Below are 23785 nucleotides of genomic sequence, written 5' to 3' on the forward strand. Positions count from 1 at the left end.
CTATGGAGTGAATGCAGGCTCCGCCGCGACGTGCCGGTCCTGGAAGCCGGAGGAGGAACAGAAGGGTCTCCTTCTGTTCCTTCTCCAGCTTCGCTGAAGGGCGCTGCGCCTTCTCTCTCTCTGCGCAGCATCTCTCCTGTGAAGGAGAGGCGCTGCGCAGAGAGAGAGAGAAGGCGCAGCGCCCCTTGAGCAATGCGCCTGTCATGCGAAGCCGGAGGAGGAACAGAAGGAGACCCTTCTGTTCCTTCTCCAGCTTCGCTGAAGGGCGCTGCGCCTTCTCCCTCTCTGCGCAGCACCTTTCCTATGAAGGAGGGGCCGCTGCACAGAGAGAGAGAAGGTGCAGTGCCCCTTCAGCGACGCGCCTGTCCTGGCCTCTGCTTTAGCCCTGCGCAGTCTCTTTGGGCAGGGGGAGCCTTCATCCCGCTGCCCTGAAGAGGCTTGGCGCGGTTACCCCAGAAGCCAGAACAGCCACACGGTATCCCAGAAGCCAGTTCCCTCTTGCTGTTCTGGCTTCTGGGGTTCAGAATAATTTTTTCTTGTTTTCCACCTCCCAAAACTAGGTGCGCCCTATGGTGTGAAAAATACGGTAATAGATGATTTTGCTCTGAAGGCAAGGTTTTCTATTTTGTACTAGGCCTGGGCAATGTATAGATACATCGCCCAGGGACAGACCACGGTGGCCGCTTCACCTGGCAGTATATTGCGGGTGAAACTGCCACTGCTGACTCCCCCTGTCACCAGCGGGCAAGGGAGAAACGAGCTGCAGCAGACGTTTCACCACTGGGTGAAGCAGCCATTGCGCTCTGGCCCTCATACTGCTGACAGAGGAGCAAGCTACATTTGTTCCTCCCTCAGCTGCCTGCACAGGCAGGTGGCTTCTTTGAAGTTCTGGGGTGCGTGGCTGCTCACCGCTCAGCAGGGAAGTGTAGCAAGCCAGTGGTGGGGTTGGGGCTCTATAACACTTGAGGGGGGGGTGAGCGGGTTGCCTCAACCTCCTGGGAGAAAGAGGTAGCTCGCCGGGCTTCCTCAAGTGTAACAGAGCCCCCACCTCACCTAAGCCAGAGGTGGGGGTGGGGTTCCCCCCCTTAAACTTCTCTGTTGAGGGGCATATGGCTGCCTGCCCCTCAGCAGACATTGGACTCGCTGAACAGTGTCCCTGCCCATGAGGCATTGGGGTGAAAGCTCCTCAGCTCCTGCAGTGAGAGCTGCAGCAGTTTTACCCCACACCTCACAGGGTGGGGCCAACGCGGCTTGTTTCAACATCACGGTGTATCGTCAGATCACAGTGCTTGGCTGATGGTACATTGTGATGTTGAAAACCTAACACCACCCAGCAAGCAAAATTAAAAATACCCAAAAAGGGAAATTTTAGACACCACATTTGGTTTTAGAAACACATAAATCAAAGCAATAAATATAGTTATTTCTACAGCCTACAATGATCGTCGTTCCCCATACGACAGGAGATGAGAACACTTCTCCTGGAAGCTTCTCTTCACCTTCTACCAAGCCAGTCTTGGCATTCAAGATCCATATTTTGCCATCTGTGGATGCCACTGCCAGAAGTGTTTCACCTTGTAAGGCAGGATGATGGAAAACAAATGGAATTGCATATACAGTTGATGTTGTTTCAAATTTCCACAATAAATTACCTTCTGTACTACAGCAGTAAGTAAAGTTGTCATGGGATCCAAAAAATATATCGCTGGAAAAATCTGAAATACATGGCGATGAAAAAATTGGTCCATTGCTGGAAAACTTCCATATCTGCGTGACAATATCGAGAAAGTAAATAAGTTACTGAAATTTCTATTACTGTCAGCCAGATGTTTTACTGCTGCCACAAATGAGTGCCAGCCTTTGTACCTCCTCACAAATAACTTTGCAAATTATACAATTTAAGGCCTAATCCAGCAGACTCACCTTTTTCATTTCACCCACGCGCATTCATTAAGATATTCAGTAGCTGCTTCACTTGAAGCAGCTATCACAGCTCAAGAAGTACACAGAGCTTTCTTATCACCTCATACATATTTGCATATATTCAGCTGCCAAGTCCTCAACTGAAACCTAAAGTGAAGCACCTCCAAGTACATGCATGTGTGAATTAGGGCTTGAAGATGAAGTCACAAGAGTCCAACTAAAAAACTCAAAAGTGATAGATACTCCCAAGAACTGCAGTTGATAGCAAAAGCAGTCCCCCCACCTACAAAAATAAAATAAAATCGTAGTAGAGACATCCTCTCACCCCACTAAGCACAATGCCCAGAGTGATCTTGAGAGCAAAATCAAGGAAGAAATGCTGTAGCTATGGATAACTCACACAAACTGGGTAGATGCATGTTCCAGACATGACTAAGGCAAAATTTCTAGATGTCCTAGAACAAGTTGGTCTTGGAACCAAGAACTAGGACTTGACCTTATAGTAAATCCTAGATGGACTTAAGGACTTTGGGTGAGATGGAAGTGTTGAACTGACTAGAAAACTCAACATGTATGTAAAGAGACTTATAACAATCCTTGGCTCAAAGAAGTATCAAAATGCACATGTTGAGATAAATTATGCTTATAAATACGTATTTGGGTATTAAAATCAAAGGTTAAAGCAGAACAGTCTTATGGACTAGAAAGATACTGAAACGATAATCCAGTTAGGTTACCACTATCGGCTCTAGTAAACTGGTAGAAAGCATTATCAAGTGGGCAATCCTATACAGATTTACCTGGGGAAAGCCCCACTGAACTCAATGGGGCTTGCCTCTGAGTAGACATGTATATGACTGCACTGTGGGTTTTGAATAATCACGTGGCTTCTGCAAAGGTAAGTCCTGTCTCACTAACCTACTGGAATTTTCCAACTCCAATCTGGAAGATACTGCATACATCAACTTTCAAGAAAAAGTATGGAGCAGCTTCCAGCAAGGGCCCCCAGCTGACCTCATCTTTCCAAGGCTTCCAGCCTCAGACAGGAGTCCACTTGAGAAGACCTTTGGAGATGCATATCAGGCAGGCTATAAGCTAGCCTGCATTGTGCTTTCAAGGGCATTCCAATGATCCCCACTCTATCAAGTTCTTCCTGATAGAAATGCTACGGGGCTCCACTGCCTGAAGGAGGAATTTGTCCGAACCTGCTGCAATGGTGGTGATAACCTGCACCAGCTGTGGGCTCTATGGAAGTAACCGGTGGACCACATTTGGCTTGTGGACCAAAACTTCCCAATCCTTAGTAATGTGATGCACTCGGGTGCAAAAATGACATGAAGGCAATAGCAGACATGCCTGGCCCCAGTGTGAAACAGGATGCTGGACTAGATAGACCTTTTCTCTGCTCCAGTGTGACTCTTCTTACTTGTGAAAAACAGATTTACATAACACAAGCTCCATTGGGCCAGTATGGATGCTAAAAGGTGTGAATTGAGTTAATTCTAATCCAAGTTTTGAAAACAAGAAAAGATAATAAAGACAGGTGCTTACCTTTTCTCCAAAGTGGCTAAAGCAATATAAATTTCCATCCACACATCCTACACATACACAGTCCTTGTTGCAATGTGGTGATGAGAAGATAGGTTTTCCGCAAAAGCTCTTCCAGATTGCGTTCCCCGTAACCTGAAAATGCATGCATGAAATGTATGGTTTTAGTACATCCCATGGCTTCAACTAATGGGAAAATGAAGCAGCTGGCCAAAGACATAGAAGTATCTGATACTGGGAAAATGAGAGAACATTCTTCCTTTAGCATCTGAATAGCTGCTCCTACAATGAAGATACTTCATTACTTCTAATTCCAATCCATTTGGAATTTGTCACTAACAGTATGAGGTATAAGTGACAAATGCAGTAACAAGTGAACTAGCACAGCTCTCCGTGTTTCCCTACTTCACAGGCCCCAAGGTACATATTCTGCCATAAAATGGGAAGAACGTACAGCTGAAACAAGGCAATGCCATCAATCAAGTTAAGCAATTAGGGATGGTTCTCCTGTACTAGAGATATATGTTGCTGAAGAAACTGGCCATAGTTAAACTTGTCACCACCTTACAAATCACCTAACTATACAAGAAGGGAAATGGTTCTGAACTAAGCCAATGGAATTAAACAAAAAAGTAGCTTTTTGATTCCCAAACAAGTTCTGTTTGTGATGGTGTTTCTTGTGGTGAGTGTATGCTAACACAACATGCATTATCAAAACAGTATGGAGGCTCCTCTGCGTTATTTCTCTCATCTCACTGTCTCCCAAGCTACTGTTGCATCTACTATTACCTCTCCCCACCCTGAGTTCTTAATTCTCCATTTGTATTATTTCTGGACCATAAACAGCAATAAAGTTACATACTGGATTTACAGCTAGCAGCAGTCCTCCAAGTGTAGCAATATACAGGTGATGTGGTAACAGATTTAGGTGAGGAGAGGAAAATACAGCTCCAGCTTCACTGTGTAATTTCCAGACACACGCTTTCCTCTGTCAGCATAACAGAAAGACAAATGCAAGTTAATGATTCCATTACCTCAACTAAATGTTAAAGTGCAATACACGGTTTCAAAATTCTGCAAATTGGTACAGTGTTAGCATGTGTTCCACTGTGGAAGAATCTTTGTGCTTAATTGGGATGATACTTATACCCAAAGTTGCAACCAGTTCATTATTACTATTCAGAACAAAAATATGGGGTTCACAGTTCTACCTCATAAACGGCATTAGACACACTCAGCAGCAGTGTTAGGGTTGTAAGCACCAAATAAGCTGACCACATTTAAAGCAGGTCTAGCTAACTGGGATTTTTAAAAGCCCGTAACAGCTGACGGTTTGTAGCTTTCAGTTTCTTACGGAGCTTGAGCTACATTTTACTAACTTGAGTTAAGACTGCAATTCTAAGTTACCTAGAAGCTCCACTAAAATCAAAGGGACTTGTTTTGCGCTATATAGATACTAGATATAGGAGGCATTTTCATTACAGTGGTGCCCCGCAAGACGAATGCCTCGCAAGGCGGAAAACCCGCTAGACGAAAGCGTTTTCCATTTTGGAGGTGCTTCGCAGGACGAATTTCCCTATGGGCTTGCTTCGCAAGACGAAAATGTCTTGCGATTCCTGGGGGGTTTTTTCCGCTCCCCAACCCCTTTTTCTAAGGTACTAAGATGCTAATAGCCTTTTAGCAGCTAATCCGCTAATCCCTTAAGCCTTTAATAGCCGCTAAACCGCTAATAGCGCTAATCCGCTAATGGGCTTGCTTCGCAAGACGAAAAAACCACTAGACGAAGAGACTCACGGAACGGATTCTTTTCGTCTTGCGAGGCACCACTATTTCTTATTGGCCAAACATTCATGACTACTTACATAAATATCTAAAGCGTATACATGACGGTCATGAGATCCAATGAAGACTACTCCTGTGGAAGGATCCACAGCTGGAGAACTTTTCACAGCATCCTCAGTCGCAAATGTCCAGTGTGTTTCTCCATCACTCCTTCTGAGGACATATACCAACCCATTATAACATCCTGCAAATAATCACAGCCACAGAAAGCAGATATATTTGGATAGGCACTGAATTATTTAACTGTCCACAAAAATACTGAATTTTTGAAGTCCTCACATGCTTATCGTTCATTCAAATACAGGAAGTCCATTCAAAACGTGGCATTCTTTATAAACTGGTCTCCGTTGATGGGCACTGCTTTTCATATGCTGAGAAAACTACTAGCCCATGGTACACCCCACATTTATTTATTAGAATAAATAAAAAGAACTAAATCAGCTACTGAACTATGAAGTGGTCTTACAAAATCACTAGTTGTTCAGTTACTGTAAGTTTTGATTAGAAGAGCAGTGGGTAAACTCTTTTGGCCCATGGACCTTATTCACTCTTGGCCAATGATGGGTGTAGCCAAAAGTAGGTACAGTGGTGCCCCGCAAGACGAATGCCTCGCAAGACGAATTTCTCTATGGGCTTGCTTCGCAAGACGAAAATGTCTTGCGACTCTTGCGATTTTTTTTTGCTCCCTACCCCCTTTTTCTAAGGCACTAAGCTGCTAATAGCCTTTTAGCAGCTAATCCGCTAATCCCTTAAGCCTTTAATAGCCGCTAATAGCCGCTAAACCGCTAATAGCGCTAATCCGCTAATAGGGTTGCTTCGCAAGACGAAAAAACCGCTAGACGAAGAGACTCACGGAACGGATTCTTTTCGTCTTGCGAGGCACCACTGTATAGCCACACCACCGCCTTGTACACAAATATACAGGACACCTGACCTGATCTGTTTGTAATTGCCCCCTCCCTGCTGATCAAATGATCAACCAGCACCATGTCTTTTCTTGTTTTGTTTCTGCCACTGCCAAATTGGCTAAGACCTTGAGGGAGAAAAGGAACAAAATTGCTTGGGCGAGCAGGTAAGACCTGCAGGTTGAGGGTTAGCCACCCCTTGCTTAGAATGCCAAAGCAAAGAGAAAAGCGATAACTACGTACCAACAACAAGGAAGTTTCCGCACCTAGATACGCAGGCGGATGACTCAATGCGATCTGCAAGGTTTCTCTCCCACTTGACTTTCCCTGAATATAGGTCAATTGCTTGAATCACGTGAGAATGTGATCCAATATACACAAAGGCAGATAATTTTTCGGTGACAACTAGTGGAGATGCATCCACACATTTGCCCAGGTCTGACTTCCATCTGAGATGCAACATTAACTTTTCAGCCGTTTGCCCAAGATTCTCATGTACAGGAATGTTTAGTATAGAATCATCTTCTGCCATAGTTGCACTGCTGACAATTGTTTTATCCCGCACACTCGGCAAAACTTCGCTCTCTCCTGCTTGCTCTGTATTACTGTGGTTCTTCAAGGGGTCACCCATAGACAACAACCGGTTTCCTCGGGTCACGGCAGTAAATCCAACAATATTTGATTCAACTACTGGGGATCTTTCAGGTTTTAGCTGCACATACTTTTTACTGGGCTCCTCTCTGCTGCTTTCACTCAGCTTTCTTTTTACAGCATTGTTACAGCTTAATTTCAGGTTTTCGCTTGGGAAAACAGTTTTTAAGATATGTCTGTAGACCTCTTCGATGGATCTACTGAGAATAATCTCCAGGAGGCCAGGGACAGGCTTGCCTACCATATGTTCAATTTCATCATGGAACTGTAATGATTTTAAGGAATCCCCGCCACTGTGCAAAAACCGTGACTCTTTTAAAATGCTTGTGGATTCATCTGGGAAATTCAGAACAGCCTAGGGGGTGAAAGGAAGAAGCAAAACATGTAATGCACACATTTTTGACTTTGATAATGCCTCTTTGCTTGCCTTGATGGAGCGGCATGGCTGCATGCATAGAAACCTTTGGCTTTTGCACAACTGGAAGGCAGCATTTTGTACCAATGGTTCTGCCCACTTCTGTTTTGTTTTGTTCAGTACTGGCACATTGCCCCTGAAAGGTTGCACACGTAGGAATGAAGTCCTTTTTATTCTATTTTAATAAAAGTGTTTATATTGCCTTTTATATACTACAATATTAAGGTGGTCTACAACAATAAAGCATAAAACAATATAAAAAGAGTACAAAACAATGATCAAAGTAGCTGGCCAGTCAAACTAAAGTTGATTATCCAATTAAGTTCTCCCCACTAATTTCAGTATGAATAACATTGGATACAACCCAAAATCTTGGGCTCACTCCAGATTTTTTTCTATAAAACAGAGCAAAACTTGTTGGGACTAAAGGAAAAGGAAGCAATTGTTATTGCCCCCTTTCTCTTACACTGAAATAAGGAAACCCTTTCTCTGTGTTCACTTTACGCCAAGAACCTGGGTCTGGGGTCTTAACTTAGCCAGGGGCATCTGCTGGAACAGAACAATATAATCAAACTGTGTGTACACATCTTAAGAAACACAGGGTAAAAATTATGCTCATCTGTATGCAACTCCAGTTCATAAAAATTAGAACCTAAATATATTAGGAAACACTACATAATGGCTATATATATATATATATATATATATATATATATATATATATCCATATCCATGCTCCATTTACTCCCAGTTGGCAAGTACTGATATAGTTCTTTTAGTTTAGGAAATGGTTTTCTGAAAGTTTTGATAGATTAGATGGCAGCAAACCAATCTGTTTGCTACATTTGTTTACCAAAATTTAAGCCTTCCATGAGGGTGAGTCGGGGAGCGGGATAATTGTTTCCATATACCGTAATGATTGCAAAGCTGTAGTAAAACACCAAATTAATGTAGGGATTTGTAGTATATGCTGCACATGCCAAAAAATATTTAGACTATATTCCTCTCTCGCATTCCTAACATGTATGGAAACTCAATTGCTATGATACAGATGCAGCTTAAAACACTACCTTCCATAAATGCTGCAATCTCTCCCACAATTCATTCTCCTTCAGCTTACTGTCACACCTTCTAGAGTTCAAATGGCTGCCGTAAATCCTGCTCAGCTCAGACACATCCATTTTGCCTTTGTACAAAAGAAAAGGTTTTTTAAAAAAATTATATGAAAGGTAAGGATTTCAACATATTTGCTAAGGCTCGAAGTTTCATTAGGTACAAATAGGCATGCACATCTATTTTACTACAACGCAGACCTCAAGGACGAAGTACACATTATGTTACCTACATTAGCAATCGTGCTGTGTGTATTTTTAAAATAAAATTTCAGAAGCAATGCAAGGGGGATGGAAGTCACTGGAAGCACAGCATTGCTGGAGGTTTAAGTCTTCCAACCTCAGTTATGATCTTGGTAAACAAATCCTCAACTCACACCTCCCAGCATGACAATAAGCATTAGGAAAAAAATATCACATTCATGGCCACAGGAGTTTTTTTCCTAATGCAACCCATGCCTGATGGAGGAGTGGGGTGGTGATGATGGGGAGGCTTCAGGAGATGTCTATGTATGCATAGGTGACCATCCATCACAATTCAGGCTAGCTCTATGCGTTTAGTGAAGCTTTACATAGAGCTTGTCCTTCAATCTGTGTGGCAAACCAGTTCTGAGAGCGTCAAAACTGTTTCTTGCATGTCTGTTGCTCCAAGAAAAAGGAAAAGTAAAGCTCTGAGAATGGCTCTGCTTTTGCTGAGATTCACTAAAGAATTGGACACATTTGGCTTCTACACAACACTTAAATACAACATATATGTATACTGCTTGCAAAGTTACACTGCAATTATAGGACAGACTCCCCAAGGAGACTTGACAAGTGAGATTTCTATGTAATCGTTGCTGTCATGTTTAGACCTTTGTGTGTGTGTTTTTTCCAGACTTTCAAAACTTGGTATGCATGGATGTTTGCACTGCATCGGTCCTGCATGCGTTTTTAAATAATATACTTTCAATTTGAGCTGATTTTTAAAATGGAAGAGTGCTTAATATAAATTATTAAGGACATTTATTTAAACATAATTTATCTTACCATGTGATGTGAATGGTAAAGTGTCAATCAGCAAAACCTCATCTGGGACTGCATGGCTAGGAAGACGTTCCTGGAGTTTTTTTAAAATGTCTCTTTTTTTTAAATTGCCTTTGGGCACAACAAACAGAATTAATTTTTCCAGTTGATACCATATCACAGCACATGTTTCTGCTTGACAGTAGCCTTCCGCAATCTGAAAAATAAATTGATTACTCTGGCTTAATCTAGCAACAATTACAGAAAACTACAACTACAAGCAACATATAAGGAAGTAAATCAGATGCTTCTATTTTCCTCAACTCTTTCTTCATTTTATAATTCAAATCTAATTTAGTGACCATAAAAATTATTGCACTGAAGAATGAGCAGAATATGTAATTTGAAAAGCTGGGTGGATGTTATTGCACTGCTGGACCTAGACAATGAGAGACGTATAAGCACTTTTTATTGAACTTCTATTCGTGTAGGAGTCTATAAATATTCCACTTACACAGAATGCTGGAAAGGTAGCTATTTGTCAGCTACAGAGAAAGGCAGGGGAGGTGGGGAGAGAACAACGCTGGCAATGAATACAAATATTTTAATCATGAGATAGTCATATCATAAATTCCTATCACATGATGTGAATGGAAAGTAAATAAATACTGTTGGCTTTGAGTATTGTTTGATTTTTCCAGTATGACTGAAATAACTATCTTCGGGGGGGGGGGGGGAGTCTAGGCCACTATTAAGCAGAGAGAATAATTTTAGAGCTTCCAAATGCATCTTCCATTGGGCATTTTCTGTACAACAATATTCTACACCGTGAAAAGAAGGTATTGAATCAATAGCAATCAAATAAGAGTTACTGAATACTCAATACTATTTCAGAAAAGTACAAATACGGATGTACAAAAAATTAGAGAGGGGTGAGTAGAGAAGACAAAGACAACAGCCTTCCCACTAATAACACAAGAAGCACAGGGCTCAAGCAGCAAGTCTTCAGTGGGGTATCTATGAAGCCAGCTCCAAGGCCATGTACCACCTTCTGAAAGCAGACTGCTTGCTCCTCTTCAATGCCATGGCCATCAGAGGGTTTGTGCCTGTATGTTACTCTCTGTTATCAACATTCAAAGGCAGAATAAAGGTAGTATGCATGTGCAGCCCTCATTCCCCGCCAGAGTTGGTATGGGAATGGGGTCTACGTTTTTTAAGGCAGGATTTTCTTGCGTATCTTGGGGGACCCTTTTGTCTAGAGAGAACCCTTTCAATCAAGTCTCTTGCCCCTTTTTGCTGTCCAGTGTGTCCACATGAATTACGAACTGGGGAAAGACCATGAAAAAGAACTAATCCCCAGGAAATATGTCACGATTCCATCTTGTACAACCATCTTGCTGCTCCAGTTGCCTATTTCGGACAGTCTTCAAGGGTAGCCCTATGTAGAGTTCATTGCAGTACTCCAGACTTGAGATCAACAGGACAAAGATCATGACCAGGCTTTCTCAGTCTACCTAAGAACTTGGATAGTTATTTATTACATTACCTGCTGTACATATTCAATACTGAGGCGCTTGCCATGACGTTTAATTTGATTGTCCTTCCGCCCCAAGAATAACATTTCGGTATCCTTTACTCTTACAAAGTCTCCAGTTGCTCTCATTGTGCCCTTAGGTAGTGTTACTTCATCATCAAGAAAGCAGACACGTTCCTCACCTCCTGTTCAAAAAAAGATCATGCAGACCAAAGTGGTCCACAAGCAGACATCAAGAGCCAGAAAAATGGCTAAAGAGCAGGTAACAAAAGAAAAAAGAAAAAGAAAGCAACAGATATGCCATCCAGCTGGGGGAAGGCACAGTTTTCTTAAAAAATCAAATACTAAAAATCTGAAACATTTACACTAGGTAACTAGAATGGATACGAAAAGCAACATCCTGCCTGATTATTTAAAATTTGGCTGATGCTGTCATTAAAAAGTTCTCTTAGGAGAATGACAACCAAAAATACCACATTTTAATTTGGATGTGCCAGTATGTTATGCCCACCTAACAAGAACAGGAGATAACATGCTGGTTCAGACAAAAAACTATTTTCAAAACGAATGCCGATCTGCTTCCAAGCACCACTATCTATGTTATTCAAAGGCTTCAAGTCACCAGTAAATAAAATCACAGGGTTGTTGCCAGAAGTTCTAAACACAGTTAATAATAAAATAAAAGCCCTGCTGGATCAGAGGAAAAGTCCACCTAGTCCAGCATCTTGTTTATAGTACTGGTCAACAGAATGCCTCAAAGAAGTCAGAAACATTTTTACAGGAGAGTGCTATTTATGGCTTCCCATAGGCAACTGGTCATATTTCCCATGGTGAGAACTGAATGCTTATCGAGATGTGCCTCTGGTTTGATCCAGCAGGGTACAGCGCATGATGGGAACAGCCTGCTTGCTCACTCCCCATCATAGTGTCTTTGAACCTGGAGGTTCAAAGTAGCTATCATGACCAGCAACTGTTGATAGATTTGTCTAATCCTTTTAAAGAACCATTTAAGCCCATGGCATTCACCACATCTTCAGGTAGTAAACTCTATAATTAAAAATATTAGATAGAAAATCACCTATGAACACTTGACCTTCACCTTCTAGAACGGCAGAACCATTAGCATCTTTGACTTCAACTATTGTTCCAGACAGTGGGGTTCCCAGTGGTACAAGGGAATCAAATCTAAAACCATGGAGAAAAAAGGGAAAAGTAATGTAGGAGTAGGAGACAGGGAGAGAAGTTCTAAAATATAACATCGAAAGTGAAGAATCCAGGAGTACTCCCAAACTAAATACTTGGCCCTCTTGGAGGAATGCAACTCTGTCCCGGACTACCAGTCAGAGTTGCATATTTCCCAACCTGAGGCACTTGTCTGGTTCAATTTTCAACTTATTAATTGTCATGTACCGCAATCTAGCCCCCAGACATCTGTTCAGATTTTCCACTGCCTCCCTGTGATTAGGTGGGAAAGTGCTGCAAAAATGTGTCTCATCTGCATGTTGATGACATCTCAGCCCAAACATCATGTAGATGTTAGAAAGCATCTCTGGAAAAAGAAATACGCCAACCACCATTTCTGACAGATGCTTCAGCTCATGTGAATTATTTCTTAAAATTAAAAATGCAACACAAGTACTATTCAAAACGTGACTACTTCTTTAAGGTCATTTTATCCAAATGTTAAGGGTCTGCCTTTGAAATTCTCTCTCATATCAAACACCCACAGAAATCCACTAAGATCATTCCATCTACAGAGGATTTGTACTACTAAGCTTTTTATCATTTATTCATCAACCAAAGTGTGCATGCAGGCAGCAAAACAGAATGACATTTCCTACCGGTGATCAGAACTAAAAACCTCCTCGGGAACCTTGTAGCATGTGGCCCAGCAGGAAACTTCTGTAATACCATAGATATTAAACACGTGTGTTTTGTTTCCCTGTCCTCTCCAGCTTCTTAGCACATTCAGTCCAGGAAATGCTTCTCCACCGAGAGCTAAGATTCGCAAGGACGTATCAGCAGACAACACTGTTGATTTAATGCGCTGAACTCCAAATCTGCGCAGAAGTGTGGGTGTAGCCTATGCATTATAGAAAATAAGTTTCCAGATAAATATCTGCCAACCATCAAAATCTATTTCTGTTACTTGTACTACCCTATACAGCAGAAACAGGCAGCTAGAACCCCTTGGACAGAATTTAGACTGCAGCAGACTTAGGGCCCCTCTGTACCACAAATTCAAAATCGAGAATGTCAGCACTGTAACTTTCTACGTATTTTGTGCTGCTTGGAAACTATTAACATTGGATGAAAAGAGAAATCGGCAGGATCAGTTGTGTGGCTGAGAACCCATTACTGGTTCTGCTAGTTAAGGACTATGGCCATACAGACTAGGTTCTCAAGATCTGGACACCGTCTCATGATGTTCACTGCTGGTAGACAAGCCATGGCTAAGTAGCCTATTTTCTCTCTGAGACAACCCTAAGCAGAAACTCTGCAAACAGAAATTACTCAGTGACCATTCTATGAGTCAATGTCCAAATTTTAAGAAGCTGTAAACAAAGGTTGCACATATCCTAAGTACACATATAGCTCAAATCCAAAATATTTACTTGGAAGCAACATGCGGGTTATTTTTATTTTTTTAATCATTTAATAAAAGCAGGTCAACTGAGTCTAAAGCTCAAGTGGAACACTGACAGAAGCTACACTTGGAAAAACAAACACAGCACATTCCCCCCCACCCCCACCCCATCCTTTTCCTAATGATCCTTAACATGTCAGTCTCATTTTTCACAGTCACTGCACATTTTCAGTGAGAGATTTAAAAATGCACAGAAGCCAAATGACTGTACTGATTGATCATCATTGTATTCCAGTGCTGTGCAGAAGCAGCATTCAGAGCAAACAGTTAGCACTTCTCATATCTTACCTGTAATACAGACACTCTGTGGTGCCGAAAAAGAACCTCAGACAACTCCTGTGGCATCATTTTAATCAGGTTAGGAACTATAAGCAGGGAAGCCCCACTTGCCAGAGCAATGAACAGCTCAATTACAGATGGATCAAATGTCAGGGGAGAGGCCATAAACACTGTATCATCTGGTGTGACCTTAAATACATCTCTAAAGAAAAAAGACACACAAATACCTCTTCAACCATCGCATGCATTTTGGAATCCAAAACTAGCAATTTCACAGATAGACCGCACCCCCCATATCTAACAATGGAGATGAAACCCCCTCCCACCAATATAAGAGGGCATGACAAGTTGAAAATGCTTGACTGCCTCCTACCCACTTTCATTTCCTCCACCTGGAATATTCAATTATTCTGTGGGTCCAGTTTTCTCTCTCCCTTAGGCCTTCTTGTTCTCGAGCTCTGACAGGATATATATTTGTTTAAAATCTGTCAAGCTTGAATAATTATTTTCTATAACCTAGAATGTTTCCTAGGCTTCTTTTTTAAAAAAAACTCAACATGAAACTGGAAGGTTTGCAATTGATTTTACTTTAATTACAGGAAAATCCCAAAGCAGAATAAAATGTTGTAAAATTAAACAAACCCAGCACAGAATGAGGTTAATTTAAAAGGGACATGGTGGGTGACTGTAGTCAAATTCTTCCTGTCCCACCAATAGCTTGTCTCCTTGTAGTTACTCCCCCCCCCAAGATTTTCCCCCTTAGTCATAGTCGCATCTGATATCAGAGCACTCATTTGGGGAAAAGTGTCTGGGAGAGGGGCTGTGGGCAGGTAAAGCAAATCTGTGGCCACGGGGAGTGTTCTGTGCTCCCACTTTCTATGTGATTGTGGCAGATCCTAAATTGCTGCTATCACAAAAGGCAGGGCGCAATCGACTGCTGTAGGGTACAGTCCAGCCAAAGCCAGGCGCTTTCAAATTCCATGTATTTGGGAGAAAAATAAATGAAACCTAAAAGCACCTAACATTGCTGGATTACATCCAAAATGTTCTTAATGGTCCAAAATAAAAACCAGGTCAAGCAGATAAGGAAGAAAAATAATGAGTACCATGTTAGGAAATAAACTGAAATGAAAAAGAGAATACAAAAACTAAAGTGTTTCTTCAAGGCTGCCTGTGCTTTTTGCTTTTTTTTAAGAACTCAAAATGGCTTAATGGCTTAATTCACCCATAAGAAACATATGGTTTATTATTTCTGTTATGAAAGCAGTGCATCCAAACAATCAACTGGAATTACAACAAAGCTCTTGAAAAACAAAAATTCTGTTGGTGAGGAGAAAGATAAAAGTTTTAAAGACAATTAGAAAAAAAAATTAAAAGCTAGGTTGTGATGAATATGAAAGCAACATGCCAAGATTATCTATCTTCAAAAACAACAATAGATATTTACTTCTTACTCTGCAAATTGCAGATGCAGTTAAATAACTAGCTGAAATACTGTACCAAAAAAATTCCCAGTTTTCCAGGGGATGTTTCACCCATCCATCACTTGGTTTGGTTTGGTTTTTTTACACTTGATTACAGCCAACTACTTTCAAAAGCACAGCATTAGAGGTGATGGAATTCTGCTTGTAGTATTAAATCTTGGTGGGATAAAGTGATGAATATTGTGTGAACCAGCCCCAAGAGACACCAGTCTAGGAAGTATCTGCATTGCTTGGGTGATACACCTGTATTATTTGGGATCTTCAGTTGTCTCTTCCCCCCAACACATCTGCTGATCAAGGAAGTAAAAAACACAAGCCCACAAAAAGAAGAACAAGGAATCTTCCTAACAATTTCTGCACAATTCATTTTTTTTAAAAAGAGGTCCATATTCCTGTGGGAGCTCATATTTCATTTATTACGAATTTCTCTAACAGCCTTGTCAAGCTGAAGGGGACTGGGAAATCAACCAACAGCAGACACAGGGTTCTCCTGGGAAAATCTGTACTCAAAAGAGACATCAGATCTGAAACTCAACATTTGTTGCAAGGCGTATGAAGTTGAAGTACAGTAGTTTTACTCTTGCAATGTTCAAGCATACCATGCCATCACAAATAAATCAATGGCTGAGGTTTGCATATAACACTTAACTATGGTTTAGTGCTATGTAGATGAGTTTCCATGAGCCTGATCAAATCATCAGGCTCATCCACTCCCACCTTTCCCTGTGCAATGAGGAGGAGGAGGTCTACAGTATTTTGTTTCACTTTTAAAGAATTTGGCGTCACATTACATATGAACGAAGGATTTTTACTTAAAACTATAATGGTTACTGAAAAAAGCCCATTTCATTATCCATGGTTTGAAGTTTACTTGCTTAACAACTACTGCTTGTTTTAAACCAAATCCCTGGTTAATACTTGCTAAGCAGAGATTCTTTGATAGCAAAATTAAGTTCTCTCCTTCTTGCTGTGAGAGATGGGGGGGGGGGGGTGGAGTGAGCCCAACAGGTCATTAGAATTCATGGAGGGTCTTCCACATAAACTGCGGTTTAGTCTAAGTGTGAACTGGGCCATTATGTTTGTACAGATGTACATTTTGACATCTGTCACTTATATTGCAATTCCACAGCCAATTCCTTGACAGTAAGACCCACTGAACTCAGTGGCACTTTCTATTCAGTATGCATATATAGGTATACTGTATGTTCAAAATATGCCAAACTTTCACCACCCTGACAATGTTAAATATTAATTACAAGCATGCTATCAGAGCAAAAATTACCACCAAACTCATTTAAAAAACAAACCTAGAGTTAAATGAAGTCAGGCAAAAAACATGGTGTTATTCTGATACAAGTTCTGAATTCTGAATATTTACGACAAGCAAAATTTGGTGACAGCTATGGCAGAAAGTCATCAGGTATGCTGACTTTGATCCTGTGAAAAAGACAGGCTATAAATGAAAGCAAATAAATAAATAAACTGGCCTCTAGCTACTCACCTTTATTTTTAAAAATCTATGAAAGGTTTTTTGGGGAAAAGCACTTACCGAAGATGAAGAATATTTGGCAGTATACATTTATGAGGTACCCTGACAATTTTAGGGATCCCTGTTGTTCCAGATGTATGTAAAATATATGCTATGGAGTGCTGCTGTCTGACATCCAGCAGGTCTTTGAATGGTTTTGTCTCAAGCTGGTCCAAGGCTTGTGCCTCTAAGCCACTTGGCACGGCATAACTTTCATTGTTATTGTTTAAATGTTCAATATTACTGCCCTTCCTCTGGAAAAGAATCAAACCAATTTTTGGTATTTCAAAGGAATTATGGCAGAACAAATGCCCATGTGCTACTGTGAATTTCTGAAAGAGAGAAAGAATGGTTTTAACTGAATAATACTCGTGTGCAAATACTGTTGTTCTTTTCTCTATAGTGTACTCCTATGACAAATAAAAACCTTTCTAAAGTAATAAGAAATTTGGGATACCTAATCTGACTTGAAAGGAATGAGACATTTTAACCCTAAGGGTGCACCCTAAGAACTACTCCACAACAAGTAGACAAACCAGGAGTTTGCTACAGCCCAGTGAGTTCAATGGAATTTACTTCCAGGTATACTAGTTTAATAAGGTTTTGAATTTTGTTGATTCTTTCCATCCTGGATAGGCAAATTTTCATTTTCTAAACAGATGTACAAATTAATGTGTATATATTATGCAAAGTTTACATATAAAAATGACGGTGACTGGGTTTTAAAACTAAGCAAATAAGCATTCAACTGCAATAAGAACCTAAACACCTTGCGGGATCAGACCAAAGACCCAATTAGGCCAGAATTCTGTTCTCACAGTGCCCAGCCAGGTGCCTATAGGAAGCCCATCAGAAGGAACTCAGCATAACTGTAGTCTTCCCACTTGTACAAAGAGTTTTCCCAGAAACTGGTGTAAAGAAGCATGCAACCGACAACACAAGGTATACTAAGACTAGTAGTCACTGATAGTCTTATTCTCTTTGCAAGTCATCCAAGTTGATGCCAGCAGTATCCCATAGACTCTTACTTAGGAGTACATCCCACTGAACTCAGCAGGATGATAGAAATCATGCAATATTAAGCTGTATGTTTGATAAATGAAAGGTGAGGTGTAATTCAAAGTCTCATTTTAATATCCAAATTAAAACATGTTGACAGCTTTTGCACTTACATCAACTCTGTCTTTCTCCACAAGGACATATTGGAAGTTACACTTTTCCATGAAATATGCAGACAAGTTTGGAGGGGCATCTGGATCAATAGGGGAATAGGCAGCTGGCACTTGGAGAATTCTAGCAAAACAAAATACTTAATTTAGCAAGCATTCTAAATTCTAGCAAACACTCTAGCAAAAAATCTCAGCAACCCAAACAGAAAAATCTACATATTCACAGGTTTACATTAAAAATAGTTTTTTTGCTAGATGTTATGGCATTCGGAGTTTACTAACGTAATGAAACAATTACTTTTAGGGCCAACTACATGTGATGCCAAATGCATTACTGCTAATTACATCAGATGTATTTGTTTAAAAATACAGATGTATTTGTTTAAAAAATTGCACAAACTCATCATTTTTATCTGGACAGCACGGCGAGTCAAAGTTTTTCCCTTACTTCCATAACTGATCTCTCCCCCGTGCTGCAATTAGCAAAGGGGGGGGGATCTCCCAATGAATACAAACCAAAACTTCCCCCCACCATGTATCATGGGCCAAATAAAACCCCCCTCCTGCACTATTAAATAACCAAGAAACTCTGACATAATTAGTAGCTCCTCCATGCATTTATTCATGTCTAGTGTGACCTTCAGGAACTGCTCCATGTGTTAGATTTCCCCCTGAACACACATAACCTTTGTGAATAGGGTGTGCACATCTTTGCATAGGAAGTACGTATATGACACAGGCTTTAGTTTATTGTACAGGCAATGACCAACTGACGTGTGCTCAATTGGCGTGCGATTGCATACAGCGCTGAACACTGAAGTTACCCTAAAATATCACTAAAATGGTGGAACAGGAGTGGGGTAGAACGCTTTGCGTGGGTTCTGCCAACATGGGGGGGGGGGCCCAGAACAGAACCCCTGCCCCAAAGGAGTAAGGAAATCTACTTGGAAATTTCCACAGATCTTTTCTGTCAGGCAAAGTGAAAATGAATGACATACATCATAAATCACAAATGTCAGATTTTTCTAAGATTTTTGCAATTGACCTAAAGGCAGAAAGCCATTATCAATAAATAACTCAATGGGTGCATGCATTTGGAGGAGGAAATGTGGATTAGACTCATAAATGCCAAACACATTATAATTCTATTTTCATTTATTGTGAGATTAGCATGCAAACTGCATCAATCGCTTACCTAGTAACAAGACATCAACTAGGTATATAAATATAACCTATCATTATTTCAGCCATCTCCTATATACCCGTGTTTCAAAATAGAATTTCCCAAAAACCCTACTCAATGATTAATTTTTTAAAAAGCTAGCGTCAATTGCTGACAAGTGAAAAACGAACTAGCTAGACTACTCCAGTTATGTTACATCATCCTAGCATCTTAGTTTAACATTCCATGCTTCAAATCCAGAAGTGAGCATTACTACCTGCCAATCAATACTGATAATGTCAACCTGATATCTGGTGGGAAGAGGAGAGTGTGGGCTGGATTCAATTTATTTTCCCTCCATCTCTAAGCAAGTGTTATGAGCTGTACTTTTGGTTCCAAAGACAGTGAGGGGAACTGTGCATTCAACCCCAAAAGCTGGATTCAGCCTGGAAATGTACCGTATTTTTCGTCCCACAGGACGCTCCGCCCCATAGGACGCACCTAGTTTTTTTGGGGGAAAATAAAGGAAAATTTTTTTTCCTTTATTTCCCCCCCAAAAGCAGGTCAGGGAAACCGAACCAGGTCGAGGAACAGCGGGATGGCGGCACTGCGCCTCCCTACTGTCCCCTAAGCTTGTGGGACTGGCCGATGTCTGCCCGGCGCAAGGGGCGCTCTGCTTCAGGGTGCCCCGCCCACCTGGCGGCAGGCTGCTATCCGCAGCGTTGGGAGCCCTGCGGGGAACTCCTGCAGGGCTCCCCACGCTGCAGATGTCTGTCCGGCGTGCGGGGTGCTCTGCTTCAGGGTGCCCAGCGCGCCGGGCTGCTATCCGCAGCTTGGGGAGCCCTGCGGGGAACTCTTGCAGGGCTCCCTACGCTGCGGATGTCTGTCTGGCACACGGGGCGCTCTGCTTCAGGGCGCTCCGCCTGCCGGGCGGCAGGCTGCTATCCACAGCATGGGGAGCCCTGCGGGGAACTCCTGGAGGGCTCCCCACACTGCAGATGTCTGCCCGGCGCGAGGGGCGCTCTGCTTCAGGGCGCCCCTCGTGCCAGGCTGCTATCCGCAGCGTGGGGAGCCCTGCGGGGAACTCCCGCAGGGCTGCCCAGGCTGCGGATGTGTTCCGAAGTGCCGGGCGCTCTGCTTTCAGGGTGCCCGACGCTCCGGGAAGCAGGCTGCGGATGTCTTCCTGAAGCCTGGAGAGCGAGAGGGGTCGGTGTGCACCTGCATTCGCCCCATAGGACGCACCCAGATTTCCCCTTCATTTTTGGAGGGGAAAAAGTGCGTCCTATAGGGCGAAAAATACAGTACATGCAAAACTAGTGTACGTGCAATAAACTGTGTAGCACACACACTAACCTGACAAGGGATGTGCATGTCACTATCTGCTTGCACACCCAGCCACCCCACCCTAGATGCATTGGAGCAAACTGCAACTTTTTCTTTCACTTAAAGAAATTGAGAACATGTTACTTAAGACAATTCTCCAAAGGAATTCATACCTAAAGGTACTACTGTCCTGATTCACATAAAAAGTTGGTTGCACCCAACTAAGTCATAATCTGCGTTAACCCACTGAAACCAACAGATTTAAGTTAGTCATGACTTAAATCCATTGGTCTAAACGGCTCTGAGCATCACTTAATCCAATACAGCTCATTGTCTACAACTGCTTCAATTTCACACTTTTATAACTGATTACGCATGGATACCAATAATACTGAGGCTCTAATCTTCTGTTTTGTGGGCAGCTTCATCCATATGATTCAGCAAGCTAATATTGAAACCGAAAAATTTCAAATGTTGTAGGGGAGGTAACTGTTCATAACAGGGGGTGGGGTACAGAATTCTATTGTATGTCCAAGGCCTTGGGTGCATCCTTTTGGATCCTGTCCCACCAAATTAATAGCAGTTTTAGGTGAGCAAAGGAACCTGAAGTAACAAAAGCCCATTATTTTTAAAGACAAATGGGTTTGGTTCATCAGTGTGCTCATCACTCCATCTAGTGGCTTAAGTTACTGAACAAAACAAATCTTAAACTGGTGTGGAGATTTGGTTCAAGTGAAATCCTGTAAGCACTTTTCTAAGAGTAAGACCCACTGAATTCAATGGGACATTCTTCTGAGTAAGCATTTACAGGATTTCTGTGTTAATCTCTTGATGAAAAAACAAGGAAGTGTCATATAGCACCTTAAAGACTAACAAATTATAAGCGAAGTGTACAAGATTTTATCCTGGCCACCAGCCACTGCACGTTTACCTTTAAACCATAGTTTATCCTGTGCACCAGCCCACTGTAATGCAAACAGACAATTGTTTTAAAAACTAAGCTGGCTTAATGCGGTGACTGTAAAATATTCTATATACACTATAGAGTATATAACATTCTGTACTCATGCTATACTTATATATTAACAATGTATAGAAATAATACCCTATAATCCAAGAAGGCAGATTTATTCCTGGGTAGCAGTAGAGGCCTATTTCAAATCCTTCGGTGAAATTACAATGTTTCTTCAGGAAATCGGTAAGTTCTGTGGCTAGGTTAATAACTGTTTTGTAAGTGTAGATAACTGGAACCTTATTGATGCATTCATCAAAGCATACTGCTCTTCTCTCAGGATATAAACTGGCTGCAGTCTGAACAATCTCGTGAAGAGTCATTGCCAATATTTATACTGCATACCTGTAAATGAGGAAATAATAATTAAATATTTTTTATTTTTTTAAAAAAACACCTTGTAAAACACAGCATACTCTCAATATAAATTTGAAAGAATGTGGAGGCATGTCTGTTTCACCAAATATACATAATACCCATTTATCAATTCTGATGATTATCCCAATTCCACTTCCAACATTTTTGCCACTCTGAATGAACAACTGAGATGCTTTAAATATGATCTATTCTTCCAAGTAAGGAGAAAACATGAAAGGTATATCATAATTTTAAAAGAGAGAAATAAGCATTTTCACAAACACATATACAAATATTTCTCTCTGCTTATCTAGGGTATTTTAAATGAAACCCTAAACTAATATTCTTCAACCTATTCCAACCTGGGGCACATTTTTAATCCAAGGAAGGAATCCCCATGTAAATTAACAACTAATTCAGTCAAGGAGGTGCTGTGGGTAAAAGGCCCAACACTCCATGTGTGGCTGCCCGATGTTTCACCTGCTGCAAAATGCTTTCACCTGGATACTTGTTTGGAGACAGCTGGTCCAATCCTATTATGTCAGTGGTAGGGAAAGTTTTTCAGGCCAAGGATGCATTTCCTCCTGGTAAATTCTTCAAAGGGGTGTGTGTACATGACAACAGTGGGCATGGCCATCTCACAGGTTTTACAATATTGTAGTGTCTTCCTAAGAAACTGCAGCTGTCAAAAAGAACAGGAAAACATGTAACCACCAGACGTTTTAGCAGCCATACATCAAATACTGTGGTACCTCGGGTTACAGACACTTCAGGTTACATACGCTTCAGGTTACAGACTCCGCTAACCCAAAAACAGTACCTCGGGTTAAGAACTTTGCTTCAGGGTGAGAACAGAAATCGTGCTCTGGTGGCGCGGCAGCAGCAGGAGGCCCCATTAGCTAAAGTGGTGCTTCAGGTTAAGAACAGTTTCAGGTTAAGAACGGACCTACTTAACCTGAGGTACCACTGTAATAGTCACAAGTTTGTTTGGTCGTTTAAAAAAGAGAAACAAAACATGGGAGATAGCTCAATAGCAGCATGAGACTCTTACTCCTAGGTCATGGGTTCGAGTCCCGCGTTGCAGAGGGTTGGTTTAACTGACCCCCGTGGTTCCTTCCAACGCCGCAATTCTATGATTATAAAGCACACCCACTTCCTTCTCAAGAAGGGAGAGAGGGGGGCTGCACAACTTCGACCTACAGGAGGCTCCCTCTCCCTATTACTCACGGCGAAACGGCAGCGTTCAGAAAACGAAAGAGCCGCCTTCACAACCACCCGTTTAATACAAGATGGCAGCCGCAGAGTGAACGCTAAGCCGTCGCGGAACCGTTTATTATGCGGCCTGTAACACGGCTTGGCCGGCCCTCGATTTGCTCTTTCGTTCCTATGGCAACTGCGCGCGCACCCACCTGCTCCTTCCTCTTTCCCGCCCCGCCCTCTGCAATCGCTCGGTCGCCGAACTACAAGAACTGAGCTCGCGAAAGGGTTACTCTGCCCCGCCCCGTACTTAACAGGCCCTGCCGCGATTGGTCAATTTCCCCCCCTCCCATAGGGCAGTTTCTGTCCTCGAGGCCGGAACTGGAATTCTTCCGCAGCGGCGGCGTCCCGCGATTGGTTGAGGGGGAAGGCCGCATTTTGATTGGGTGGAGGCGCGCACCTTCCCGGCGGCTGGGAGGGCGTGACGCCATACTGTTCTGAGGAAGGGCGTGGGTTGCAAAGGCGGGTGCTTCTTCTGATCTTACCGAGAAGCCGTCACTCATCGCCCGCTTCCCCGCCCCCTCCCCGCCCTAGGATACCCGGATACTTTGTGCGCCGGCCGAAGCTTCGGAATGCGGGGTTCCCGCTTGTTTTCGAGGCTGATTGCACGTCTGATTGAGATCAAGCGGGCG

The 23785-nt window shown here is 42.1% G+C and overlaps 2 protein-coding genes across 9 annotated transcripts in view; both read right to left on the reverse strand.

The window, feature by feature from the left end:
• The window catches only part of LONRF1 (LON peptidase N-terminal domain and ring finger 1), a 213769-nt gene that overhangs the window by 111378 nt on the left and 78606 nt on the right, over positions 1 to 23785 (reverse strand). The window lies entirely within an intron of this gene.
• AASDH (aminoadipate-semialdehyde dehydrogenase) lies at positions 589 to 23421 on the reverse strand. Of its 8 annotated transcripts, none has more exons than XR_014515341.1 (16): positions 22948 to 23291; positions 22397 to 22578; positions 21633 to 21884; positions 18046 to 18166; positions 16895 to 17205; positions 13871 to 14063; positions 12777 to 13018; positions 12014 to 12120; positions 10948 to 11120; positions 9426 to 9618; positions 8355 to 8470; positions 6462 to 7224; positions 5334 to 5466; positions 4334 to 4459; positions 3475 to 3606; positions 589 to 1715 (listed from the first exon to the last, which is right to left on the reverse strand). XR_014515341.1 is itself a non-coding variant. In XM_083458082.1 (16 exons), the coding sequence occupies exons 3-16, from the start codon at positions 21860 to 21862 to the stop codon at positions 1369 to 1371; spliced, it is 3270 nt and encodes a 1089-aa protein (XP_083314208.1). In that variant the 5' UTR covers positions 21863 to 21884; positions 22397 to 22578; positions 23306 to 23421; the 3' UTR covers positions 589 to 1368. The 8 variants fall into 8 exon arrangements, 7 of the variants coding, with proteins under 7 accessions (XP_083314208.1, XP_083314206.1, XP_083314207.1 ...); XM_083458082.1 differs by lacking the exon at positions 22948 to 23291 and adding an exon at positions 23306 to 23421 and having other exon boundaries at positions 589 to 1767; positions 5334 to 5497; XM_083458080.1 differs by having other exon boundaries at positions 589 to 1767; positions 5334 to 5497; positions 22377 to 22578; positions 22948 to 23342.

Source organism: Podarcis tiliguerta (assembly GCF_965153285.1).
Source record: "Podarcis tiliguerta genome assembly, chromosome: 9".
In the NCBI taxonomy this organism is placed as follows: domain Eukaryota; kingdom Metazoa; phylum Chordata; class Lepidosauria; order Squamata; family Lacertidae; genus Podarcis; species Podarcis tiliguerta.

Excerpts from the sequence above, each read along its gene's own strand:
- AASDH (XM_083458082.1), bottom strand. The coding sequence starts at position 21,862 with ATGACTCTTCACGAGATTGTTCAGACTGCAGCCAGTTTATATCCTGAG. Across the intron at positions 12,121-12,776 it reads GTTTTTAGTTCTGATCACCG|ATTTGATTCCCTTGTACCAC; the intron begins GTAGGAAATGTC and ends CCATGGTTTTAG. Across the intron at positions 11,121-12,013 it reads TGAAGGTCAAGTGTTCATAG|GAGGTGAGGAACGTGTCTGC; the intron begins GTGATTTTCTAT and ends TTTTTTGAACAG.